At 36.0% G+C, this 20852-nt stretch overlaps 1 protein-coding gene across 1 annotated transcript in view; it reads left to right on the top strand.

Annotated features, from left to right (window-relative positions):
* TTN (titin) overlaps window positions 1-20852 on the top strand; it is a 322989-nt gene that overhangs the window by 99325 nt on the left and 202812 nt on the right. The window contains 31 exon segments of the mRNA XM_051986127.1: window positions 49-336; window positions 634-912; window positions 1170-1451; window positions 3197-3475; window positions 3608-3886; window positions 4881-5159; window positions 5263-5550; window positions 5746-6024; window positions 6126-6404; window positions 6500-6778; window positions 6977-7264; window positions 7388-7675; window positions 8392-8673; window positions 8933-9211; window positions 9348-9629; window positions 9784-10062; window positions 10188-10475; window positions 10893-11171; window positions 11270-11548; window positions 11651-11929; window positions 12076-12363; window positions 12483-12770; window positions 15076-15357; window positions 15853-16131; window positions 16496-16777; window positions 16956-17234; window positions 17933-18220; window positions 18454-18732; window positions 18836-19114; window positions 19210-19488; window positions 20428-20715. Of these exon segments, the coding sequence (XP_051842087.1) occupies window positions 49-336; window positions 634-912; window positions 1170-1451; window positions 3197-3475; window positions 3608-3886; window positions 4881-5159; window positions 5263-5550; window positions 5746-6024; window positions 6126-6404; window positions 6500-6778; window positions 6977-7264; window positions 7388-7675; window positions 8392-8673; window positions 8933-9211; window positions 9348-9629; window positions 9784-10062; window positions 10188-10475; window positions 10893-11171; window positions 11270-11548; window positions 11651-11929; window positions 12076-12363; window positions 12483-12770; window positions 15076-15357; window positions 15853-16131; window positions 16496-16777; window positions 16956-17234; window positions 17933-18220; window positions 18454-18732; window positions 18836-19114; window positions 19210-19488; window positions 20428-20715 (8745 nt within the window).

A 20852-nucleotide genomic window follows, 5' to 3' on the forward strand; every position in this document is an offset into this window, starting at 1 on the left:
AAAATGCTATGTTAATGGGTACTTGTTTTTGGAATTTCTCTTGAGCAGATGAAACAATTCCTCCATCATTCACCAAAAAACTAACCAAAATGGACAAAGTTCTGGGTTCTTCTATTCAAATGGAGTGTAAAGTTTCAGGCTCACTCCCAATTAATGCCCAGTGGTATAAGGATGGAAAAGAAATATCTTCCAGTGCTAAATACAGACTTGTGTGCCATGAGAACACTGTCTCATTGGAGGTTAATAATCTTGAATTAGAAGATACCGCAAATTACACATGTAAGGTCGCAAATGTTGCAGGAGATGCTGCTTGTAGTGGAATCTTAACTGTGAAAGGTTTGCCAATTCTTCTTAATTCTTATTTATGAATACTTTAAATATAGATCACTCTTATTCTTTTGTCTTTGAAACTACAAATCATTCTTAGAAGTTGTTTCTTTATGTCTTTTTCACTTAACTAAGAAAATTTTAATTTTTTAACATTTCTTTTTTACATTAACTTCTTAATTAAAATTGTGAAAATACACAAAATTTTAATATTGTAACATTTCTTTTTTGCATTACCTTCTTAATTAAATTGTGAAAATACACTAAGAGGAGTTTAATTCAACCTTTTTTTCTTAAAAACTATAGAGCCACCAAGCTTCCTAGTGAAACCTGAAAGACAACAAGCTGTTCCAGATTCAACAGTGGAATTTAAGGCAGTCCTAAGAGGAACACCACCATTTAAAATAAAGTGGTTCAAAGATGAGGTTGAACTTGCATCTGGACCTAAATGCTTTATTGGGCTGGAAGGGTCAACAGGTTTCTTAAATCTCTATTCTGTGGATGCCTCAAAGACTGGACATTACACTTGCCAAGTTACCAACGATGTTGGTAGCGACTCTTGTACCACAATGTTGATTGTAACAGGTGTGCAGATCTGATTGCTTTATGTTTCATCTTTGTTGTGTCTCTTGTTGTTCTATACTCAGCTGTTAAGGATCCTTCTAATTACTATTTTCAGTGAGCATCCAAATTTTGAGATAGTCTGAACATTAATTTTTAAGTTAATATTACTCCTTCTAATCTCTTCCTACTGTGTAGTTTAATCAAAAGCATGTGATTTTCCTCTCTTTATTCTTTTGCATTCACTTTAACCTTTTTTTTTTTTTTTCTTGGTCTCATAGAACCACCAAAGTTTGTTAAGAAATTAGAAGCAACCAGAATAGTGAAAGCAGGGGATTCAACACGACTTGAGTGCAAACTGAGCGGATCTCCTGAAATAAGAGTCAGATGGTACAGAAATGACCATGAACTGTCAGCCAATGAAAAATACACAATGTCATTCATTGAGTCAGTGGCCGTGTTGCAGATGAACAACCTTGGCACTGAGGACAGTGGTGATTTCATATGCGAAGCTCACAATCCTGCTGGTAGCACAAGCTGTAGCACAAAGGTCATAGTAAAAGGTTAGCAGTCTCCTTTCTTAGATTCTTTATTAAATGAAACGCCATATCTTGCTTACAATGGGTAAAGTGGCTCATTTTTTTTCTTGTTGCCAAGTTCCATTTCCATGATTTTTTTCAAGAGATATAAGTTGATCTTTGAACTCATTGAGTCCATCACAAATGTTCTGTACATATTTTTCCTTGAACCTATTTTGAAGTCACATTTTTCAGAATTATGTTATTCTGGCTTATTTTAAAATAATCTTTCAGGAGTTGTTACTATTACTATTTAATCTCTGTCCATATAGTGAACAGTTTTTCAATTAGTCAGGAAGTGATTTTATTATCCAATTCAGCCCTTTTTGTCATATTAATTTTGCACTTACTCTAATTTGATTTCTAAAAATGTGCAAAATGACAAATTTGCCACTTTGGTTTTTTGAGTTTTTTAATAATAGCTTTTTATTTTCAAAATATTTGCAGATAGTTTTCAACATTTACCCTTGCAAAACCTTGTGTTCTAAAATTTTCTCCCTCCCTTCCTTTATCTCCTCCCCTAGACAGCAAAATATATTAAATATGTACAGTTCTTCTATACATATTAGCATAAAATTTTCCACTTTGACAAGAAGTAGTGTCTTCCAGAAAAGATATAAGGATGTCATGTCAGCACCATCATCACTATCATCATTACTACCATTAGTGATAAGCATTATTAAGTACTATTTCTTAAAATAAGTTTTTTTGTTCATCTGCCTGCAGTAACAAGCAGGGGCTCCTGAAAAATCGACAAAACAATGTTCATCTACTTTCTTATTTTTAACAATATTAACTGTTCAAATGAATAGAGTAGTGGGTAGAGAGCTGAATTTAAAACCAATAAGATCTGACTTCAGTTCCTAATTCTGAGATAAACTGTCAGTATAAAGCAGGACAATTCACTTAATCTGTCAGTGTTCTAACCTAAGGTATAAAAAGTGTGGCCTGCTGGCCACATCTGGCCCACACTACTCCCAAGTGCAGCCAAAATCAAATTAAAATCTAATTATGAAATATTTAAATATAACAAAATATAAATGATATTATGACATGGCTTTCTCAATCAAGATGAACTTGCAAGAATCCTTAATTAACTTAGAGGCCCTAATTTATGTTTGGTTTGACCATACTGCTCTAAGCAGCTTTCAAAGGCTATATATAAATTTCAGAAAAGGGGCTAATCTGAATTGATTATTAGTGAAAGCGCCAATATAGTCCCTACTAATTCAGTTCATTTTTAGTATTAGCAATAGTAGTTACAATGATAGTTTTGCTGATAGTATTTTTAAAGTTATATGTAGTATATTAAATAGTAATATTGCTATTCTCTTTTTATACAATTAGAAATTTGAGGTCAGAGACACAGTAGTATGTTCTAATTTATCTTCCGCATAGAACTCAATATTCCATGCTTCTACCACTATCAGCAAACATAATCTCTTCCTTTAATTTCTCTCACCATTTTTGCATTCATTTTGTTTTTGTTTTTGTTATTTTTCAAATCTATCAAAAATTAGCACAGTGAAGCTCACAGGGAGTCGGGAGCCCTGGGTTTTGATCTCAAGTTTGTCAGTAATTAGCTTGTGGAATCCTTGAACTTTTCATCTTATCTATAAAAATGAAAGGAATAGACTACATGACCTCAAAGATACTTTCTACTAATAACATTTCATGATTCTTTGAAATTCAATAAGCTAAAGTCATAAGAAATTATTATTTTTTTACAGAACCACCTGTTTTTAGCAGCACGCCCCCTCTTGTAGATACACTTAAGGGCGCTGAAGTTAGCCTTGAATGTGAACTTTCTGGAACACCACCATTTGAGGTGGTTTGGTATAAAGATAAGAGACAACTCCGAAGTAGCAAAAAATACAAGATCACGTCTAAAAATTTTCATGCAAGCATTCATATCTTAAATGTCGAAACTTCAGACATTGGTGAATATCACTGCAAAGCACAAAATGAGGTGGGAAGTGATACGTGCATCTGTACTGTAAAACTGAAAGGTAAGTTTGTCAGTATCACTGATGTCAGTAATATATAAAATTTCTATTATTTTTCTTACTTTTCCTGCTCCCTCCCCATCTTAAAAAATACTACATTTCTTTTTACAACCTTGTTCATCTTTCTTTGTTCAGAACCACCCAAATTTATTACAAAACTTAACAGCCTCACTGTTGTGGTTGGTGAGCCTGCTGAGTTACAAGCAACTATTGAAGGTGTCCAGCCAATTTATGTTGAATGGATTAAAGACAAAGAAGTGATTCGAGAAAGTGAAAATACCAGGATCACATATGTGGAAAATGTTGCAACTCTTCAGTTTGCAAAAACAGAACCATCCCATGCTGGGAAGTACATCTGTCAGATCAGAAATGATGGTGGAATGAGAGAGAACCTGGCCACACTCACTGTTTTAGGTTGGTGAAAGCAATTCCTTGATTTAAAAAAAAAAAAAGGAGGTATTAAATCCTGGGATAAATTACTGCAGGATGTTGATAAGTCATCTTCCCTAAAAATCTTAAATGATCAGATATTTCTTTCGCTTTGGAAGGGTTTAAGTCAGTGAACTCTAGAAACTTAAAATCTTTCCAACCCTAAACTCCCATCAACACTTGTTTTGTTAATAGACTGTGTGTGCTTACATGTACTGTCTATATATCATATTCAGAATTTTATAAGCATGTTACATTATCTCTTACTTACCTAGGTAGAATATGAGAGATTTATTACTGTATTTCATCCTTTTTTTTTGCTAAGGCAAAAATGACTTTAAATTAAGTAAATATTTGGAAATAAAGTTAGTGTTGGTCCAAAATCTATAAAATGGAAAGTCAGGAATCCAAGATCAGATGATAACAGAGGAAAGATCCGATATTTCATTTTATTAAAATTAAAAATTATTAAATGTTTGGCCTGAGAATTTTGCAGAAACAATGCAAAATGGTAGCCTTACAAATTTGACAATATTAGGAAATCCCAAGTATTTCAAGAGACTAGTTGCTATGTCTACCCAACAAAATAGCTTTTTCACATTGCACGTTTTTGCAGTTCAAAATAATTCATCATAGCAAATGGCCCTTGCTCAGAATAATGCTCCAGAGCAAATTAATATAGAGTTTGGGTACAATAATCCAAAGGCTTTTAGGACAAAGACTGACATAAATTTAATCTATGATTGCCACTTACTAATACGTAGATTTCATCTATAATTGCCATCTACTAATGCATTTAGCTTAGTAACTATATGCCATTTTGTTTTATTAACAAAAATGACAGTTCATTTAAAAAATAATTTTTAAATGACTACACTATTTTTGAAGAGGACTAACCTATAATTTTAAAAAGTCATATAGTTAAAATATACTAAAAATGTGATAATGTATGACAAAGAGATATCACATTTCATTTCAGAGCCTGCAATCATTGTAGAGAAGGCAGGATCAATGATGGTGACTGTAGGAGAAACTTGTACCCTGGAATGTAAAGTGGCTGGCACCCCTGAACTCTCAGTTGAGTGGTATAAAGATGGAAAGTTGCTGACTAGCAGTCAAAAACACAAATTTAGCTTCTTGAACAAAGTTTCCACCCTAAAGATTCTTTCTGTAGAAAAGCAAGATACTGGAACATATACTTTCCAGGTTCAAAATAACGTTGGAAAAAGCAGCTGCACAGCTATGGTTGAGGTTTCAGGTTAGTTAAGCTATCATTCTTCTTCTAATGTTTGCCTGAATTTTCTTTTACAAACATCTCTCTGGTTCAAATTGCTATGAGTGTCTTGCATTTCCTTACACAGACCGGATTGTTGCTCCCTCTTTTATAAGAAGACTGAAGGACACCAATGGCATATTGGGCTCTTCTTGTATCTTGGAGTGCAAAGTGTCCGGATCTCCACCTATTTCTGTTGCCTGGTTCCAAGAACAAAACAAGATTGTTAGTGGAGCAAAATATCAAACAACATTTTCAGATAATGTCTGCACTTTGCAGCTGAATTCATTAGACTCTTCTGATATGGGGAATTACACATGTGTAGCTGCTAATGTAGCTGGATCTGATGAATGCAGGGCAGTACTAACTATCCAAGGTCAGTGTTAGAAGGCAAAATTATTTCAAAATATGTTTCTTCTTATGTGTCATAAGTTTCTTTAGCAGAAAATCTTTTTCTTCTCATACTGAACATGCAGTTGTATTTAGTGATAATCTTCTTTGGGGGTTGATCATTGTGACCCTCTATTTGGAGCTTATAATTTATTTACTAATCTTTTCCATGTTTATTTAGAACCACCATCTTTTGTGAAGGAACCCGATCCCTTGGAGGTTCTACCGGGCAAAAATGTGACTTTCACAAGTGTTATTAAAGGAACCCCTCCATTCAAAGTGGGCTGGTTCAGAGGTGCCAGAGAGCTTGTAAAAGGAGACTCTTGCAACATCTATTTTGAAGACACAGTGGCAGAAATGGAATTGTTTAATGTTGATATATCCCAGAGTGGAGAATACACTTGTGTGGTTTCTAATGATGCTGGCAAAGCCTCTTGTACAACTCGCCTTTTTGTAAAAGGTTTGCTCAAACTTCTTTGCTCTTTCCATTTGGCAAATGTCAGAAACTTTCATCTTTCTAGATTAGCATTCTGAACTTCTGACCATTTTGTTATCCACTAGAACCTGCTGTATTTGTGAAGAAATTAAGTGATCATTGGGTAGAACCAGGAAAATCCATCATTCTGGAGGGTACCTACATTGGGACCCTTCCTATTTCAGTGACCTGGAAAAAGAATGGCATTCACATAAGTCAGTCAGAAAAATGCAGCATTGTCACAACTGAAAAATCTTGCATCTTGGAAATTATCAACAGCACCAAAGATGATGCTGGGCAGTACACATGTGAGGTGGTGAATGAGGCTGGAAGGGATATTTGTGAAGCTCTGGTGTCTACATTAGGTGCGTTATTGTGTCTCATCTTGGCATCTTATATTCTCCTAATAAGAACTGAGGCTCTTGATCCTCACTGATGATTGCTATGATTTATTCTTTAGAACCACCTTATTTTGTCACGGAACTGGAACCTCTGGAAGCAGCAGTTGGAGATTCAGCTTCCTTACAATGCCAGGTTGCTGGAACACCAGAAATCACAGTGTCTTGGTACAAAGGAGACACCAAATTAAGGCCAACTCCTGAATATAGGATGTACTTTACCAACAATATTGCCACACTTGTTTTTAACAAAGTGAATATCAGTGACAGTGGAGAGTATGCCTGTGTAGCAGAAAATAATGTAGGAACTGCTGTTTCTAAGACAGTCTTCAGGATTCAAGGTGATAGTTTCTTTTAATCACTTGATCTTTTCTTGATCTTTTGTCTTTCTGGGGAAATGTTTTATCATATAATATTCTAAATTATTTATTTATAAATAATATATATTTATAATATAGTCATTATGTATAACATAATTAATAACATATAAATAATATGTTCATTGATAATTAATATATTAATATATTGCATTCCTACAGAGCGCCAGCTTCCACCTTCCTTTGCAAGACAATTAAAGGACATTGAGCAAACTGTTGGATTACCAGTTACTCTAACTTGCCGTTTAAATGGCTCAGCACCTATCCAAATTTCTTGGTATAGAGATGGGGTACTTTTAAGAGATGATGAAAATTTGCAGACATCATTTGTAGATAATGTGGCAACTCTCAAAATTTTGCAAACTGACTTGAGTCACTCTGGACAATACTCTTGTTCAGCATCTAATCCTCTTGGAACTGCTTCTTCAAGTGCTAGGATGACAGCAAGAGGTTAGTTTCCACACACATTTTTTTTCCTTTATCAAACATGTCTTCTTTGCACTCACTTTACATCAAAATAGAACTGATTGGATAAGCAAAAACACGTGTTGTGTTTTTCTTTTCATGTTTTAGAACCCAAGAAATCTCCTTTCTTTGACATTAAGCCTGTATCAATTGATGTCATTGCCGGAGAGAGTGCTGATTTTGAGTGCCACGTCACTGGTGCTCAACCAATGAGAATCACTTGGTCAAAGGATAACAAAGAGATTCGCCCTGGAGGAAACTATACAATCACATGTGTAGGAAATACACCACATTTGAGAATCCTTAAAGTAGGCAAAGGAGACTCTGGCCAGTATACTTGTCAAGCAACTAATGATGTTGGGAAAGACATGTGTTCAGCTCAACTTAGTGTAAAAGGTAGTTAAAGTGTCTAGTGACATGTGTTTTTATCATTGTGAGATAATGTCTTGAAATCATTGTCATTGTTTTTCCCTCCCTGAGGCAATTGGGGTTAAGTGACTTGCCAGGTCACACAGCCTGGAAGTGTCAAGTGTCTGAGGCCAGATTTGAAGTCAGGTCCTCCTGACTTCAGGGCTGGTGCTCTATCAACTGCACCATCTAGCTGTCCCCATTGTCATTGTTTTTAAAGTCTTTTATGTAAACTGTCTCTACCATTAAGCTGATGACTTAAATCAAAATTTTCCTACCTCCTGATTTAGTTTTATTTTTTTTAATCTATGTGGTCTAATGTGTATAGCCATACTAAAAGAGGCTTTTTACTTCATGTTTGTTGAATGTGGCATTCTTCTTCTATATTATGTAACATTCTTTATCATGACTAAATTTTTGTCAGATATAATGATTTTATATATATATGCACATATATATGTTCATTTGTGTCTATAATAGAAAGATTTTCATTGATAGCTTGTTCTATAGTGAAATAATGTCATTATGATAGAAAAACACTAAATAGGACATTATTAACTTTCCAAAGAAAGATTTTGGCATATTTTGTTTATTACTAACAATAAACTACTTTCTACAAAAACTCTTTTCATTTTCTGTTAAACTTAAATTGATATTAAATGATCACAAAATTTAAATGACATTTTTCCCCTTTGGCTTACTAGAACCTCCCAAATTTGTTAAGAAATTGGAAGCATCAAAAATTGGGAAACAGGGAGAATCCATTCAATTGGAATGCAAGATCAGTGGATCCCCAGAAATCAAAGTTATGTGGTTCAAAAATGACAGTGAACTTCATGAAAGCTGGAAGTACAACATGTCTTTCACGGATTCTGTGGCCCTCCTCACTATTAATGAGGCCAGCACTGAAGATAGTGGAGATTATATTTGTGAAGCTCATAATGGTGTTGGTGATGCAAGTTGCAGTACAGCACTCACAGTTAAAGGTTAGAAGATATGAAAACTTCTATTTTTGTCCCCCCTTCAATTTAAGCTCCTTTCAGTCACATAAATTCAGAAAAAAAAATTATCAGCAGAGGTATGACTGGAGGCTGAAAGCCACCAAAAATAAAAACCAAAAAAATCCAAGTTGATATTTGTTCATCTTGTTCCATCATTCTTAATCATCTTCATTCTGAAAATATTCCTTTCAATTTTTAGAAAACAAGACTGGTAATTTCTCATCTCTGTTTTTTGTCTTGGTAGCACCTCCTGTGTTTACCCAGAAACCTGCTCCAGTAGGTGCCCTTAAAGGTTCTGATGTAGTCTTCCAATGTGAAATTTCGGGAACACCTCCATTTGAAGTAGTGTGGGTTAAAGACAGAAAACAAGTGCGAAGCAGCAAGAAGTTCAAAATTACTTCGAAAAACTTTGACACTAGTCTTCATATACTCCATTTGGAAGCTGCAGATATAGGGGAATACCACTGTAAAGCTACCAATGAGGTGGGAAGTGACACTTGTGTATGCACTCTCAAGTTCAAAGGTTGGTATTCTTGGGTACATAGAAGTGCTTCTTCCTATGATCTTTTTTGTTGTTGTTGTTCTTAAAGCTGCCAATTTGTCTCCATTTTAACCTTGTCATTTTTTTTTTTACTGCAACTGTGCCTATCTTTCATTAGAACCTCCACGATTTGTGAAGAAGTTAAGTGATACCTCAACCCTTGTAGGAGATCCTGTTCAATTGCAGGCCTTAGTTGAAGGTTTCCAGCCTCTTTCTGTTGTCTGGCTGAAAGACAAAGGTGAAATCCTCAGAGAAAGTGAAAATGTTAGCATTACCTTTGTGGATAATGTGGCAACCCTCCAGCTTATGAAACCCGAGGCTGCCAATTCTGGAAAATACATATGCCAAGTCAAAAATGATGCTGGCATGCGGGAGTGTTCTGCAGCCTTATCTGTCCTAGGTTAGTAATTTAATGACAGCTTGTGAAAAATAAAACTGGCCTCTCCTGACTGCTTTGTACCAAAAAAAATTCTGACTCTGCCATCTACTGGGTGTACACTAAGGTGGCTTTGAGCTGAATTTCCCTTTCAATGGTGGTTTACCTCTTCTTTTAGAACCAGCCAGAATTTTAGAGAAACCTGAACCTATGACCGTCACTACTGGAAATCCTTTTGCATTGGAGTGCTTAGTCACGGGAACACCAGAACTTACTACTAAGTGGTACAAAGATGGAAAAGAATTATCTGCTGACCGCAAACACCAAATTACCTTCCTCAACAAGGTCGCTTCCCTTAAAATTCCCTGTGCAGAGATGAGTGACAAGGGCTTATACAGCTTCGAAGTGAAAAATAGTGTGGGTAAAAGCAACTGCACAGTCTCTGTTCATGTTTCAGGTTAGTCAAAATTGTGTTTGAATGATTTATTCCATTTCTCTTCTTAAATTCTCTCTTTACACACCATAACAAGAACAACAAAATCCAACTTTCATTTTTGTTTCTGGCTATGCTTCTCTATACAGATCGCGTTGTACCACCTTCTTTCATAAGAAAATTAAAAGATACTAATGGGGCTCTAGGTTCTTCCATTCATTTGGAGTGCAGAATCGCTGGATCATCACCTATTTCAGTTGCCTGGTTTCAGAATGGAAACGAGATTGTTAGTGGAGCAAAATATCAATCCACATTTTCAGAAAATGTCTGTACTTTAAGTTTGAATCTGTTGGAACCTTCAGATACAGGGACTTACACTTGTGTGGCCACTAATGTAGCTGGATCTGATGAATGTTCAGCAGTTCTGATCGTACAAGGTCAGTGGCAATATGGATGCTTCTTCCATGTGGCTTTGTTCCTCTTTTATGTGGTATTTCTTTTTTCTCTTCATAGATTTTATACTTCTTTTTTCTTCACATTTCAAAGAAAATTATGTGATGATTCTCTATGTTGTCTCTTTCTTTGTCTCTCGTTCTCTGTGTCTTAGCGTGTGTGTCTGTCTCTAATTTCTCTCTCTCTTCTCTCTCTCTTCTTCTCTCTCTCCCTCTCCCTTTTCCTTTCTCTCCCTTTCTCCTTCTCTCTCTCTCTCTCTCTCTCTCTCTCTCTCTCTCTCTCTCCCTCCTTATCTCTCTCTCTTTCTCTCTCTCTCTCTCTCTCTCTCTCTCTCTCTCTCTCTCTCTCTCTCTCTGCTTATCTATCTGACTCATTTTCTCTCTGTGTTTTTTAATACTTAGAACCACCTTCTTTCGAGCAGACCCCTGAACCTGTGGAAGTTTTACCTGGAATGAGTGTTACTTTCACTAGTGTAATAAGAGGTACCCCTCCATTCAATATCAAATGGTTTAGAGGTAGCAAAGAGCTTGTACAAGGAGATTCCTGCAAAATATCTATAGATGAGTCAATTACCGAACTGGAGCTGTTGGATGTTGAACCATTACATAGTGGAGACTATTCTTGCCTTGCAACCAATGATGCAGGCAGTGCCTCATGTACCACTCATCTTTTTGTCAAAGGTTTGTTTTTTGTTCCAGTTTATGTTGTTCCAATTTCTTTTTCTAAGTCTTTATTCACAAAGGTTTGGAATTTCACCATCATGCTTTCTTTGCTACAGAACCAGCAGCATTTGTGAAAAGATTAACCGACTTCAGCATTGAGGCTGGATTCCCCATAGTTCTTGAGTGTACCTTTGCGGGTACCCCTCCAATCTCAGTGACCTGGATAAAGGATGGCTATGCTCTTTCTCAGTCTCCAAACTGCAGTGTTACTATGACAGAAAAATCTTCCATCCTGGAGATTCTTGATAGCACAACAGATGATTATGGACAGTATGGTTGTCTGATTGAGAATGAGGCTGGTCAGGATATTTGTGAAGCCTTGGTCTCTGTCTTAGGTGTGTTGACTATCATCTCTTTCTATTGTACTAACTTTTCTTTAAGAAAAAAAAATTTTTTTAGTTGGTTTGATTACTGATTGTAATCTTTTTATGCTATAGAACCACCATACTTTCTTGAACCACTGGAACACATTGAAGTGGTCCTTGGAGAGTCTGCTACTTTGCAATGCCAAGTAGCTGGAACCCCAGAAATCAAAATATCTTGGTATAAAGAAGATACAAAACTAAGATCATCTCCTGCTTATAAAATGTCCTTTAAAAATAATGTTGCCTCCCTTATAATCAACAAAGTGGACCATAGCGATGTTGGAGAATATACCTGCAAGGCAGAAAACAGTGTTGGGGCTGTTGTTTCATCAGCCGTGCTTGTTATTCAAGGTGATGATAACTTTGTGTTTTAAAAAAGTGCTTAGTTGTATGTTAACATATTTATCTTCTTAATGGATATCAAAAGTGAAATGAGCAAAAATAATTGTGGGACTTTCTTCTTTGACAAATGAGAATGATTTCTGATTTTATTCCAGAGCGCAAACTTCCACCTTCCTTTGCAAGGAAACTGAAGGATATTCAGGAAACCCTTGGCTTCCCAGTTGCATTTGAATGCCGTATCAATGGCTCACAACCCATTCAGGTGTCTTGGTACAAAGATGGGGTGCTTATAAAAGATGACCCTAACATACAAACATCTTTTATCCATAATGTTGCAACTCTCCAGATCTTGCAAACTGAGAAGAGTCATATGGGTCAGTATAATTGCTCAGCTTCTAATTCTCTTGGAACTGCTTCATCCAGTGCCAAACTCATTCTCTCAGGTAGGTAGTTCATGATGTGTTCCCCCACAAGAAGTATGTTTTCAAATCACAAAGGAACTGGTATAATAATAATAATAATAAAACTCACCACTATGACCATATGTTCTTAATGTTTTCAGAGCATGAAGTACCTCCCTTCTTTGACTTAAAACCTGTATCAGTAGATCTTGCTCTTGGAGGAAGTGGTTCTTTTAAATGCCATGTAACTGGCACAGCACCAATCAAAATCACCTGGGCCAAAGATAACAGGGAGATCCGTCCTGGAGGCAATTATAAAATGACTTTAGTTGAAAACACAGCCACTCTGACAGTTCTCAAAGTTGCCAAAGGAGATGCTGGACAATACACTTGCTATGCAAGCAATAGTGCTGGAAAAGACTCTTGCTCAGCCCAACTGGGTGTACAAGGTATATGCTACAGTATAATCTTATTTTCTTTGTTTTAAGAAAAAAAATGCAAGTATATCTTAAAATGTGGTTTCATCACATTCGAGTGACATATATTTGTTGTTGTTCAGTTGTGTCCAACTCTTCATGACTCCATTTAGGGTTTTCTTGGAAGAAATAATCTAATGGTTTACTATTTCTTCCTCCAATTCATTTTACAAAAGAGGAAACTGAGGCAAACAGGGTCCTATAACTAAGAGTCCTATAACTACTAAGTGTCTGAGACTGGATTTGACCTCAGGTCTTCTTGATGTTCGTTCTATCCACTCTGCCGCCTAGCTGATCAGTGATGTGTATTTGTTCAAGAGAGGGAAGAAAGGAAAAGAGGAAGGGAGGAAAGAAAGGAAACGAGGAAGGAAGGAAGGAAGGAAGGAAGGAAGGAAGGAAGGAAGGAAGGAAGGAAGGAAGGAAGGAAGGAAGGAAGGAAGGAAGGAAGGAAGGATTTCTCAAATGCCTCCATGTCCTGACTATTAAGCACCTATTATCGTCTAAGTGCTTTAAAAATATTATCTAGTTTTATTTTTACAATCACACTGAAAGGTCTGTGCTAATATTATTTCTGCTTTACAATTAAGGAAACTGAGACAGACTGACTTCCCAGAATAACTCCATTAGTAATTATTCAAGGGCAAATTTGAACTCAAGTCTTCCTGTTTTGGGATCAAGCATTCTAAACTCCTATGCCACTTGGCTAGCCTATTTGAAGAATTTCAAATGAATATGGGTAGATAGACAGGCAGGAACCTAGTAATCCAGAACGGAAAATCAGAGATAAAATATGAGCAAGATCTTTAAGAGAACACATACAGGTTGATTACCAAATCCCAAGTATATAAGAACATTTAATTCTCAAAATGTGAGAAAGATCCTTTTAGATTACCTAAAAAAGAATTTCTTTAATTAGTGTGTGTAGTAAATAACTTTTAGATTACCTAAAAAAGAATTTCTTTAATTAGTGTGTGTGGTAAATAACTTTTAGATTATCTAAAAAAAAGAATTTCTTTAATTAGTGTGTATGGTAAATGGAATTCATTACTGTAGTTGAAATAGAATAAAAAGGAATATAGATAAATTATAACATGGATTTCTATTTCTCCCTTAACCTCTTTTTCTAATTATATGCATTGATCAGTGACAAAATTTTGAGGGCAACTAAAGATAGAAGTACAGAATTTTTGAAACCCCTTCCCCCCTTTTATTTTATGGATATTCAAACTCAGGTACAGAGAAGTGAAATAACTTGCTTATAGTCATATACTGGCATGCTAGTGGCAAAGACAGAACCAGGATCCAGGACTCCTTACTGCCAGCTCTTTATACTTCAAAGGTCTCCTGGTAGGTAGAAAGGTGGGAACAGCTAACAGACCTACAAAATACTCATCAGTGCTGTTGTCAGAGATAGAATCTTCATCTGAAAGAATCAGTAGTGTAGGCAAAAATGGCATATTTTATGATCTTATATAAATGTCACAATATTAAGACTTAGTCACATTTCAGCCACTCATTTTTTGTATGACAGACAGCTTCTCATTCTAATATTCCTATGCCTCCGTTGTATCCTTTTAGCCATCATAATGTATATTCCCACATAATAATAGCACTTATGTCCCAGGGTTATTGTGAGGATCCAGTGAAATAAGTTATAAAGCACTTTGCTTAAAATGTAATATGTTAGTTATTATTATCTGAAAAGAAAATCAATATTTTATCTTATGAAATATCTTTAGAAATGTGAAGATCTGTGAAATAATTTTCTTGAGGGTAGAATAATGAAATCTCTGAAACCATACTTCTTAAGTTTGAAAGGAATCAAATTTTACTACTCCTTAGGAGCCACCAGATAGTTTCTGCCCCATAGTTTATACCTTTATGATCTCTGGGTATTGTCCAAAGAATTGGGCAAATTATTTGGGAGCTTTTTCCAACAGGGAGTCAAGCTATAAGAATGTTTTAAGTGCCTACATGCAGGCAGAGGAAAGTATATTACTTGTCCGTTATTGTTTTGACAAATTTCCTTTCATTTTACTACTTGATATGTGTTCTCAGCATTAATCTATTGTGTCATGCTTGTTGTGTTTTGTTCTTGATAAACATTATCCAAGAAATGCTGAACAATTGGACAAAATTTGAGGGGAAAAAAGTGATTTCCTTCCTGCCCCCAAGATGGAAGGAATGATTTGCCTAAATTACAGAAGAAACTTTGTTAGAACTTAAGAATGTTTGTGTTCCATAATCCCCTAAAACTGTTGTCCCCTCGATTGCACAGAACCACCCCGGTTCATTAAGAAGTTAGAACCTTCAAGAATTGTGAAAGAGAATGACTCTACAAGATATGAATGCAAAATAGGCGGGTCTCCAGAGATTAAAGTGCTGTGGTATAAAAATGAAACTGAACTCCAAGCCAGTGAAAAATACAGAATGTCATTCGTGGATTCTGTGGCAATGATCGAAATGCACAATCTCAGTGTTGAAGACAGTGGGGACTACACATGCGAAGCCCACAATGCAGCTGGCAGTGCAAGTAGCAGTACATCATTGAAAGTGAAAGGTCAGAGCCCAAGTTACCTTTGTAGTTTTTCCATTTCATGTCTCCTCCCATTGGCTCCCTTTGTCTTCTTCCATTTAAGTCTCTTCCCATTTGTTTTATTCCATTTATGCTTCCTTTCCATTGGCTACTTTTGTCTTCTATTACGCTCCCTTCCCATTGGCTACCTTTGCCTTCTTTGATTTATGCTTCTTTCCTATTGGCTACCTTTGTCTTCTTCTATTTCTTATCTCTTCCCATTGGCTACCTTTGTCTTCTTCGATTTATGCTCCCTTCCCATCTAGGGATACTTTGTCTTCCATCTAGCTTTCTATTCACCACTTTGCTAGGCTTTTTTTTTTTTTTTTTTTTTCTGCTTTTGCTTTTTACCTTTAACTTTTTTTGTCTTTTTGTCTTTGATTTTTTTTTTTTTTTTGGTCAAACCTTATTTCTGATATTACCTTTAGAGGACCCATTTTAATTTCCTCCATCTTTTTCAATTCAAATATCTATTTTTAGAACCCCCAGTCTTCAGCAAAAAGCCTCATGCCATTGAGACCCTGAAGGGTTCTGATGTTCATCTTGAGTGTGAGCTCCGAGGAACTCCCCCATTTCAAGTTTCATGGCATAAGGACAAAAGAGAACTTAGAAGCAGCAAGAAGTACAAGATAATGTCTGAGAACTTTCTTACTAGCATTCACATTCTTAACGTTGACGCTTCTGATATTGGGGAATATCAGTGTAAAGCTGCCAATGATGTGGGGAGTGACACCTGTATTGGCTCTATTGTATTAAAAGGTTGGTCTGCCTTCTCTTCCTACTTCTACTTTAATTCCTTATCCCTATGTCTTCCTCTGTTCTTATCCCCTTTAACCCTAACACGCCCTACCTTTTACTCTTTCCTTGCCTTGGGCTTTATTTATCTTTCTTCTTTGCAGATTAAACTCTGTCAGATATCTTGTTCATTTGGGCGCTCAGATTCTCTGAGATGGGGGAGTAAGGAATGGCTTTGGAGCGTTCCACTTTATCTTCATGACAGCATAGACCCCCACCCTCATTAATAAATAGTGACAACAACCACTAGTGTGTTAGCCCTCCAATACTTAAGATTTTTTTTCCTAATATACTATTTTTTAACCACGTATTGCCTCTTTTCCATCAGCACCACCAAGATTTGTAAAGAAGCTAAGTGACTTGTCTGTCATAGTTGGAGACCAAGTTCAGTTACAGGCTGTCATAGAAGGTCCTGAGCCAATTTCAGTGGTGTGGTTCAAAGACAAGGGGGAAATCGTTCGAGAGAGTGACAATGTCTGGCTCTCCTATTCAGAACACACTGCAACTCTACAGCTGACAAATGCTGAACCAGCCAATGCTGGAAAGTATACCTGTCAGATCAAAAATGATGCTGGAATGCAGGAATGCTTTGCAACACTCTCAGTTCTAGGTTAGTATCTCTATGTTTATGTTCACATATACATATTACAAAAATAACTCCAAAATGGATATGGCATTGTAGGATATATACATACATTTAGAGCATGTAAGTTCATAATGTAGCTGTCAGTCTTTACTGTATTTTAACATAATTTTAAAATGTGGATGTAATTTGTATCTCATTTCAGAACCAGCAGTCATTGTAGAGAAACCAGAAGCAGTCAATGTTACATCAGGAGATACTTGTACTCTTGAATGTGTGGTAGCTGGTACTCCAGAACTCATTACCAAGTGGTTTAAGAATGGAAAAGAGCTGACCAGTGACAACAAGTACAAATTAAGTTTTTTCAACAAAGTGTCTGGTCTTAAGATTATTAATGCAGCGCCAAATGACAGTGGTGTGTATACTTTTGAGGTGCAAAACAGTGTTGGGAAAGATAGCTGTACAGCTTCAATTCAAGTTTCAGGTTAGTTGGTTTCATTTGCATTAATTATCATTTTATAGTTCAGAATTTACTTTTGAGTTTTCTGAAGAAAAATTCAGTTCCAGGCAGTTCAACATTTAATTAAGTTCTTATGCATCAGGCACTGTGCTAACAGGAGGTTTTTAAAAAAGAAAAAGAAATAATTCCTACTCTCAGGGAGCTTGTATCTATGTAAGGAAACCCATTTCAATAGGGCCACTTACATCTAGTATCTTAGAAGTTATCAAAATTAGAGCTGCTTTACATGAAACATTAAAAAAAATCTCTTTTAAAGAATTTAGTTTTATTTTATTTCTGAATGATTAGAACAAATTGTATTCTTGGATAAGGCAACATGGTCTATTACATTAATGATACAGCATCCCTTTATCTATTGAAAAGAGAAGGAACTAGAAGCACTATCAAACACTATATGAAACCTCAGAAAATCAAACTAGCAGCTCCTCCTGATTAAAGTTTGAGGCCTCTGATACTATGAATTTCATGTGAATTCTTCTATGCTAAGGCAAATGATATGGATTAAGTAAAAGACCATTTAGTAAAAAGATAGAAATTATCTTTTAAAATCACATCACTATAAATATGTGTGTTATATGTATGTATATGTTATAGGTATATGTACATATGCATATATGTATATATTTATAAAGAGTTTGTCACTCTGCTTTTCCCTTACTTAGACCGAATTGTGCCTCCATCATTCACAAGAAGATTGAAAGAGACAAGTGGTTTACATGGTTCTTCTGTTGTAATGGAGTGCAAAGTTTATGGATCACCTCCAATTTCTGTCACCTGGTACCATGAGGGAAATGAGATTCCCAGTGGAAGAAAGTACCAGACTACCTTAACAGATAATACTTGTTCTCTGACTGTGAATGTTCTTGAGGAATCAGATGAAGGAGATTACACCTGTATTGCTACAAACGTTGCTGGATCTGATGAATGTAGTGCAGCTTTAACTGTAAGAGGTCAGTAAAAAAAAAAAAAAAAGAAAAAGAAAAGAGAAAAAAAGATCATTTAGGAGAAGCTGGTTCAATTTTATCATTTCTTCTCCCTTCTTTCAAATTGTACTTATTGAGCACTTATTATGCTTAAGACCCTATTCTGTACTGCACGCCTTGTGAGATGTTTTCATTACTTTTTCATACAAATATTAACCACATTTTTATATGTCTCTGTGTGTGTGTGTATGTGTGTATAGAACCACCCTCCTTTGTGCAGAAGCCTGATGCTATGGATGTTCTCACTGGCACAAATGTAACTTTCACGAGCATCATTCGAGGAACTCCTCCTTTCAGTGTTAGTTGGTTTAAAGGTAGCACTGAACTGGTACCAGGAAGCAGATGTAATGTTTCTTTTGATGATTCAGTGGCTGAACTGGAGCTGTTTGAGGTAGATACATCACAAAGTGGAGAATATACCTGCGTAGTCAGTAATGATGCTGGCAAGGCTTCTTGTACAGCACATCTTTACGTAAAAGGTTGGTCCCCTTATATGCCTTCTTTCATTTTAAAATTTTCCCTGTGTGTTCATATATACGAATGTGTGTGTTTGACATGATCATTTTATATCTTTCTTTCTAGCCCCAGCCAAATTTGTGAAGAAACTAAATGATTACAGCATAGAGAAAGGGAAGCCACTGATTCTGGAGGGTATATACACCGGAACACCACCCATTTCGGTCACATGGAAGAAGAACGGCTTAAACATAACTCAATCTCAAAAATGTAGCCTGACTGCTACAGACAAATCTGCTATCCTAGAAATTCCCAGTAGCACGATAGAAGATGCAGGACAATACAACTGCTACATTGAGAATGCATCTGGGAAAGATTCTTGCTCTGCACAAATACTGATATTAGGTGGGTTCCTATAATATATCTCTTTTTTTTTTTTAGTACTTATGTCCATTTTCTGAAGTTTTTTTGGCTACTGATCATCTTTCCTTGTGTTTTAGAACCACCCTATTTTGTAAAACAAATGGAGCCTGTTAAAGTGACCGTGGGAGATTCTGCCTCCTTGCAATGTCAGGTTGCTGGTACCCCTGAAATCTCAGTATCTTGGTACAAAGGAGATACTAAATTAAGAGCCACTTCTACCTTCAAGATGCATTTCAGAAATAATGTTGCTACACTGGTTTTCAACCAGGTCAACATTAATGACAGTGGAGAATATATCTGCAAAGCTGAAAACAGTGTGGGAGAAGTATCATCATCAACTTTCCTTACCGTTCAAGGTGAGTATTTTACAAATTAATGAAGTACCTCCTTTGAGCTGCATCTAAATTGGTTCATCAAAGCCTTTTTCCTTGTATGAGTTTTTTGAAGTACCTGGCTAGTAGTAAGCATTTAATAAATGTATTATCTAATCTAATTCTCCCAATAGTTAACTGCCCAAACCTCTTCTAAGAAAGATGATAAATTATAACTTGATCTGGAATTAGGACATAATTATTCATTCACATAATAATTTGAGGTGAATAATACTCTTCATAAGATTGCAGTTTTAGAGCTCTAAGGGACCTTAAGTTCTCATACATTGCAAGCCCCATTAATAGGACAAAAAAACTAAGACCTAAAGAAATCATAGCATCCCAGATTTTAGACCTTGGAAGAGACTGAGTACAACTTGCTCATTTTGTAGATCAGAAATTAAGGCAAAAAAATATTACATCATTTGCCCAGTGTTCCACAGGTAAAATTTCTAAAATAGGAATTGAATCTAGGTCTTCTGACTCCAAGTTCAATCCCCTATAATACTATATCCCAAGGTCATGTATGTAATGACTGCCAGAGACTGTATTCAAATCCAAAATTTCTAACTCTTCTAACTCAAAATCAGCACACATCCTACTTTATTTTGCTTTATTGTAAATCCATGCCTTCTAGAGTTTATCCCCTTTGCCATGTGATGACCTAAAGATGGTGGACTGTCTCTTCCCTGAAGCCAATGTTTTCTTTAGTTAGCCTACAGCTGTGTCCTCCTTTTAAACTTTAGAGCTGATCTTAAAGTGAAACTTTGAAACAAGATGGTGTACACTCCTTAGCACAACTCAGGAGAATGTAAGAATGCTTCTGAGTATGTGGGAAGTTCATTATCAAGGCAAAGTTTGTGAGAGGGTATCCTGTAATTGAGAATATACAATCTTTCATTGCCTGATTCCATTTCTTTACAGAGCAAAAACTTCCACCTTCATTTTCTCGACAATTGCGAGACATTCAAGAAACTGTTGGCTTACCAGTCATATTTGAATGTACAATCAGTGGCTCAGAACCCATTCAAGCGTCTTGGTTTAAAGATGGTAAACCTTTGAGAGATGGCCAAAACGTGCAGACTTCCTTTTTAGATAATATAGCAACACTGAATATTTTCAAAACAGATAGGAGCCTTGGAGGTCAGTACGCCTGTACAGCTACAAATCCTATTGGATCTGCCACTTCCAGTGCCAGGCTCATCCTCACAGGTTGGTGGATTTTAATAAATGTTCTATTTAATAAACAATTTTAAAAGATATAAATGTCTGCATATATATCTATACATGCATATACATACATACATGCATATGTACATACTCTCATAGCCTAGTAATAAGGAGACATT

The sequence above is a fragment of the Antechinus flavipes genome, chromosome 3 (genome assembly GCF_016432865.1).
Source record: "Antechinus flavipes isolate AdamAnt ecotype Samford, QLD, Australia chromosome 3, AdamAnt_v2, whole genome shotgun sequence".
Classification (NCBI taxonomy): Eukaryota; Metazoa; Chordata; class Mammalia; order Dasyuromorphia; family Dasyuridae; genus Antechinus; species Antechinus flavipes.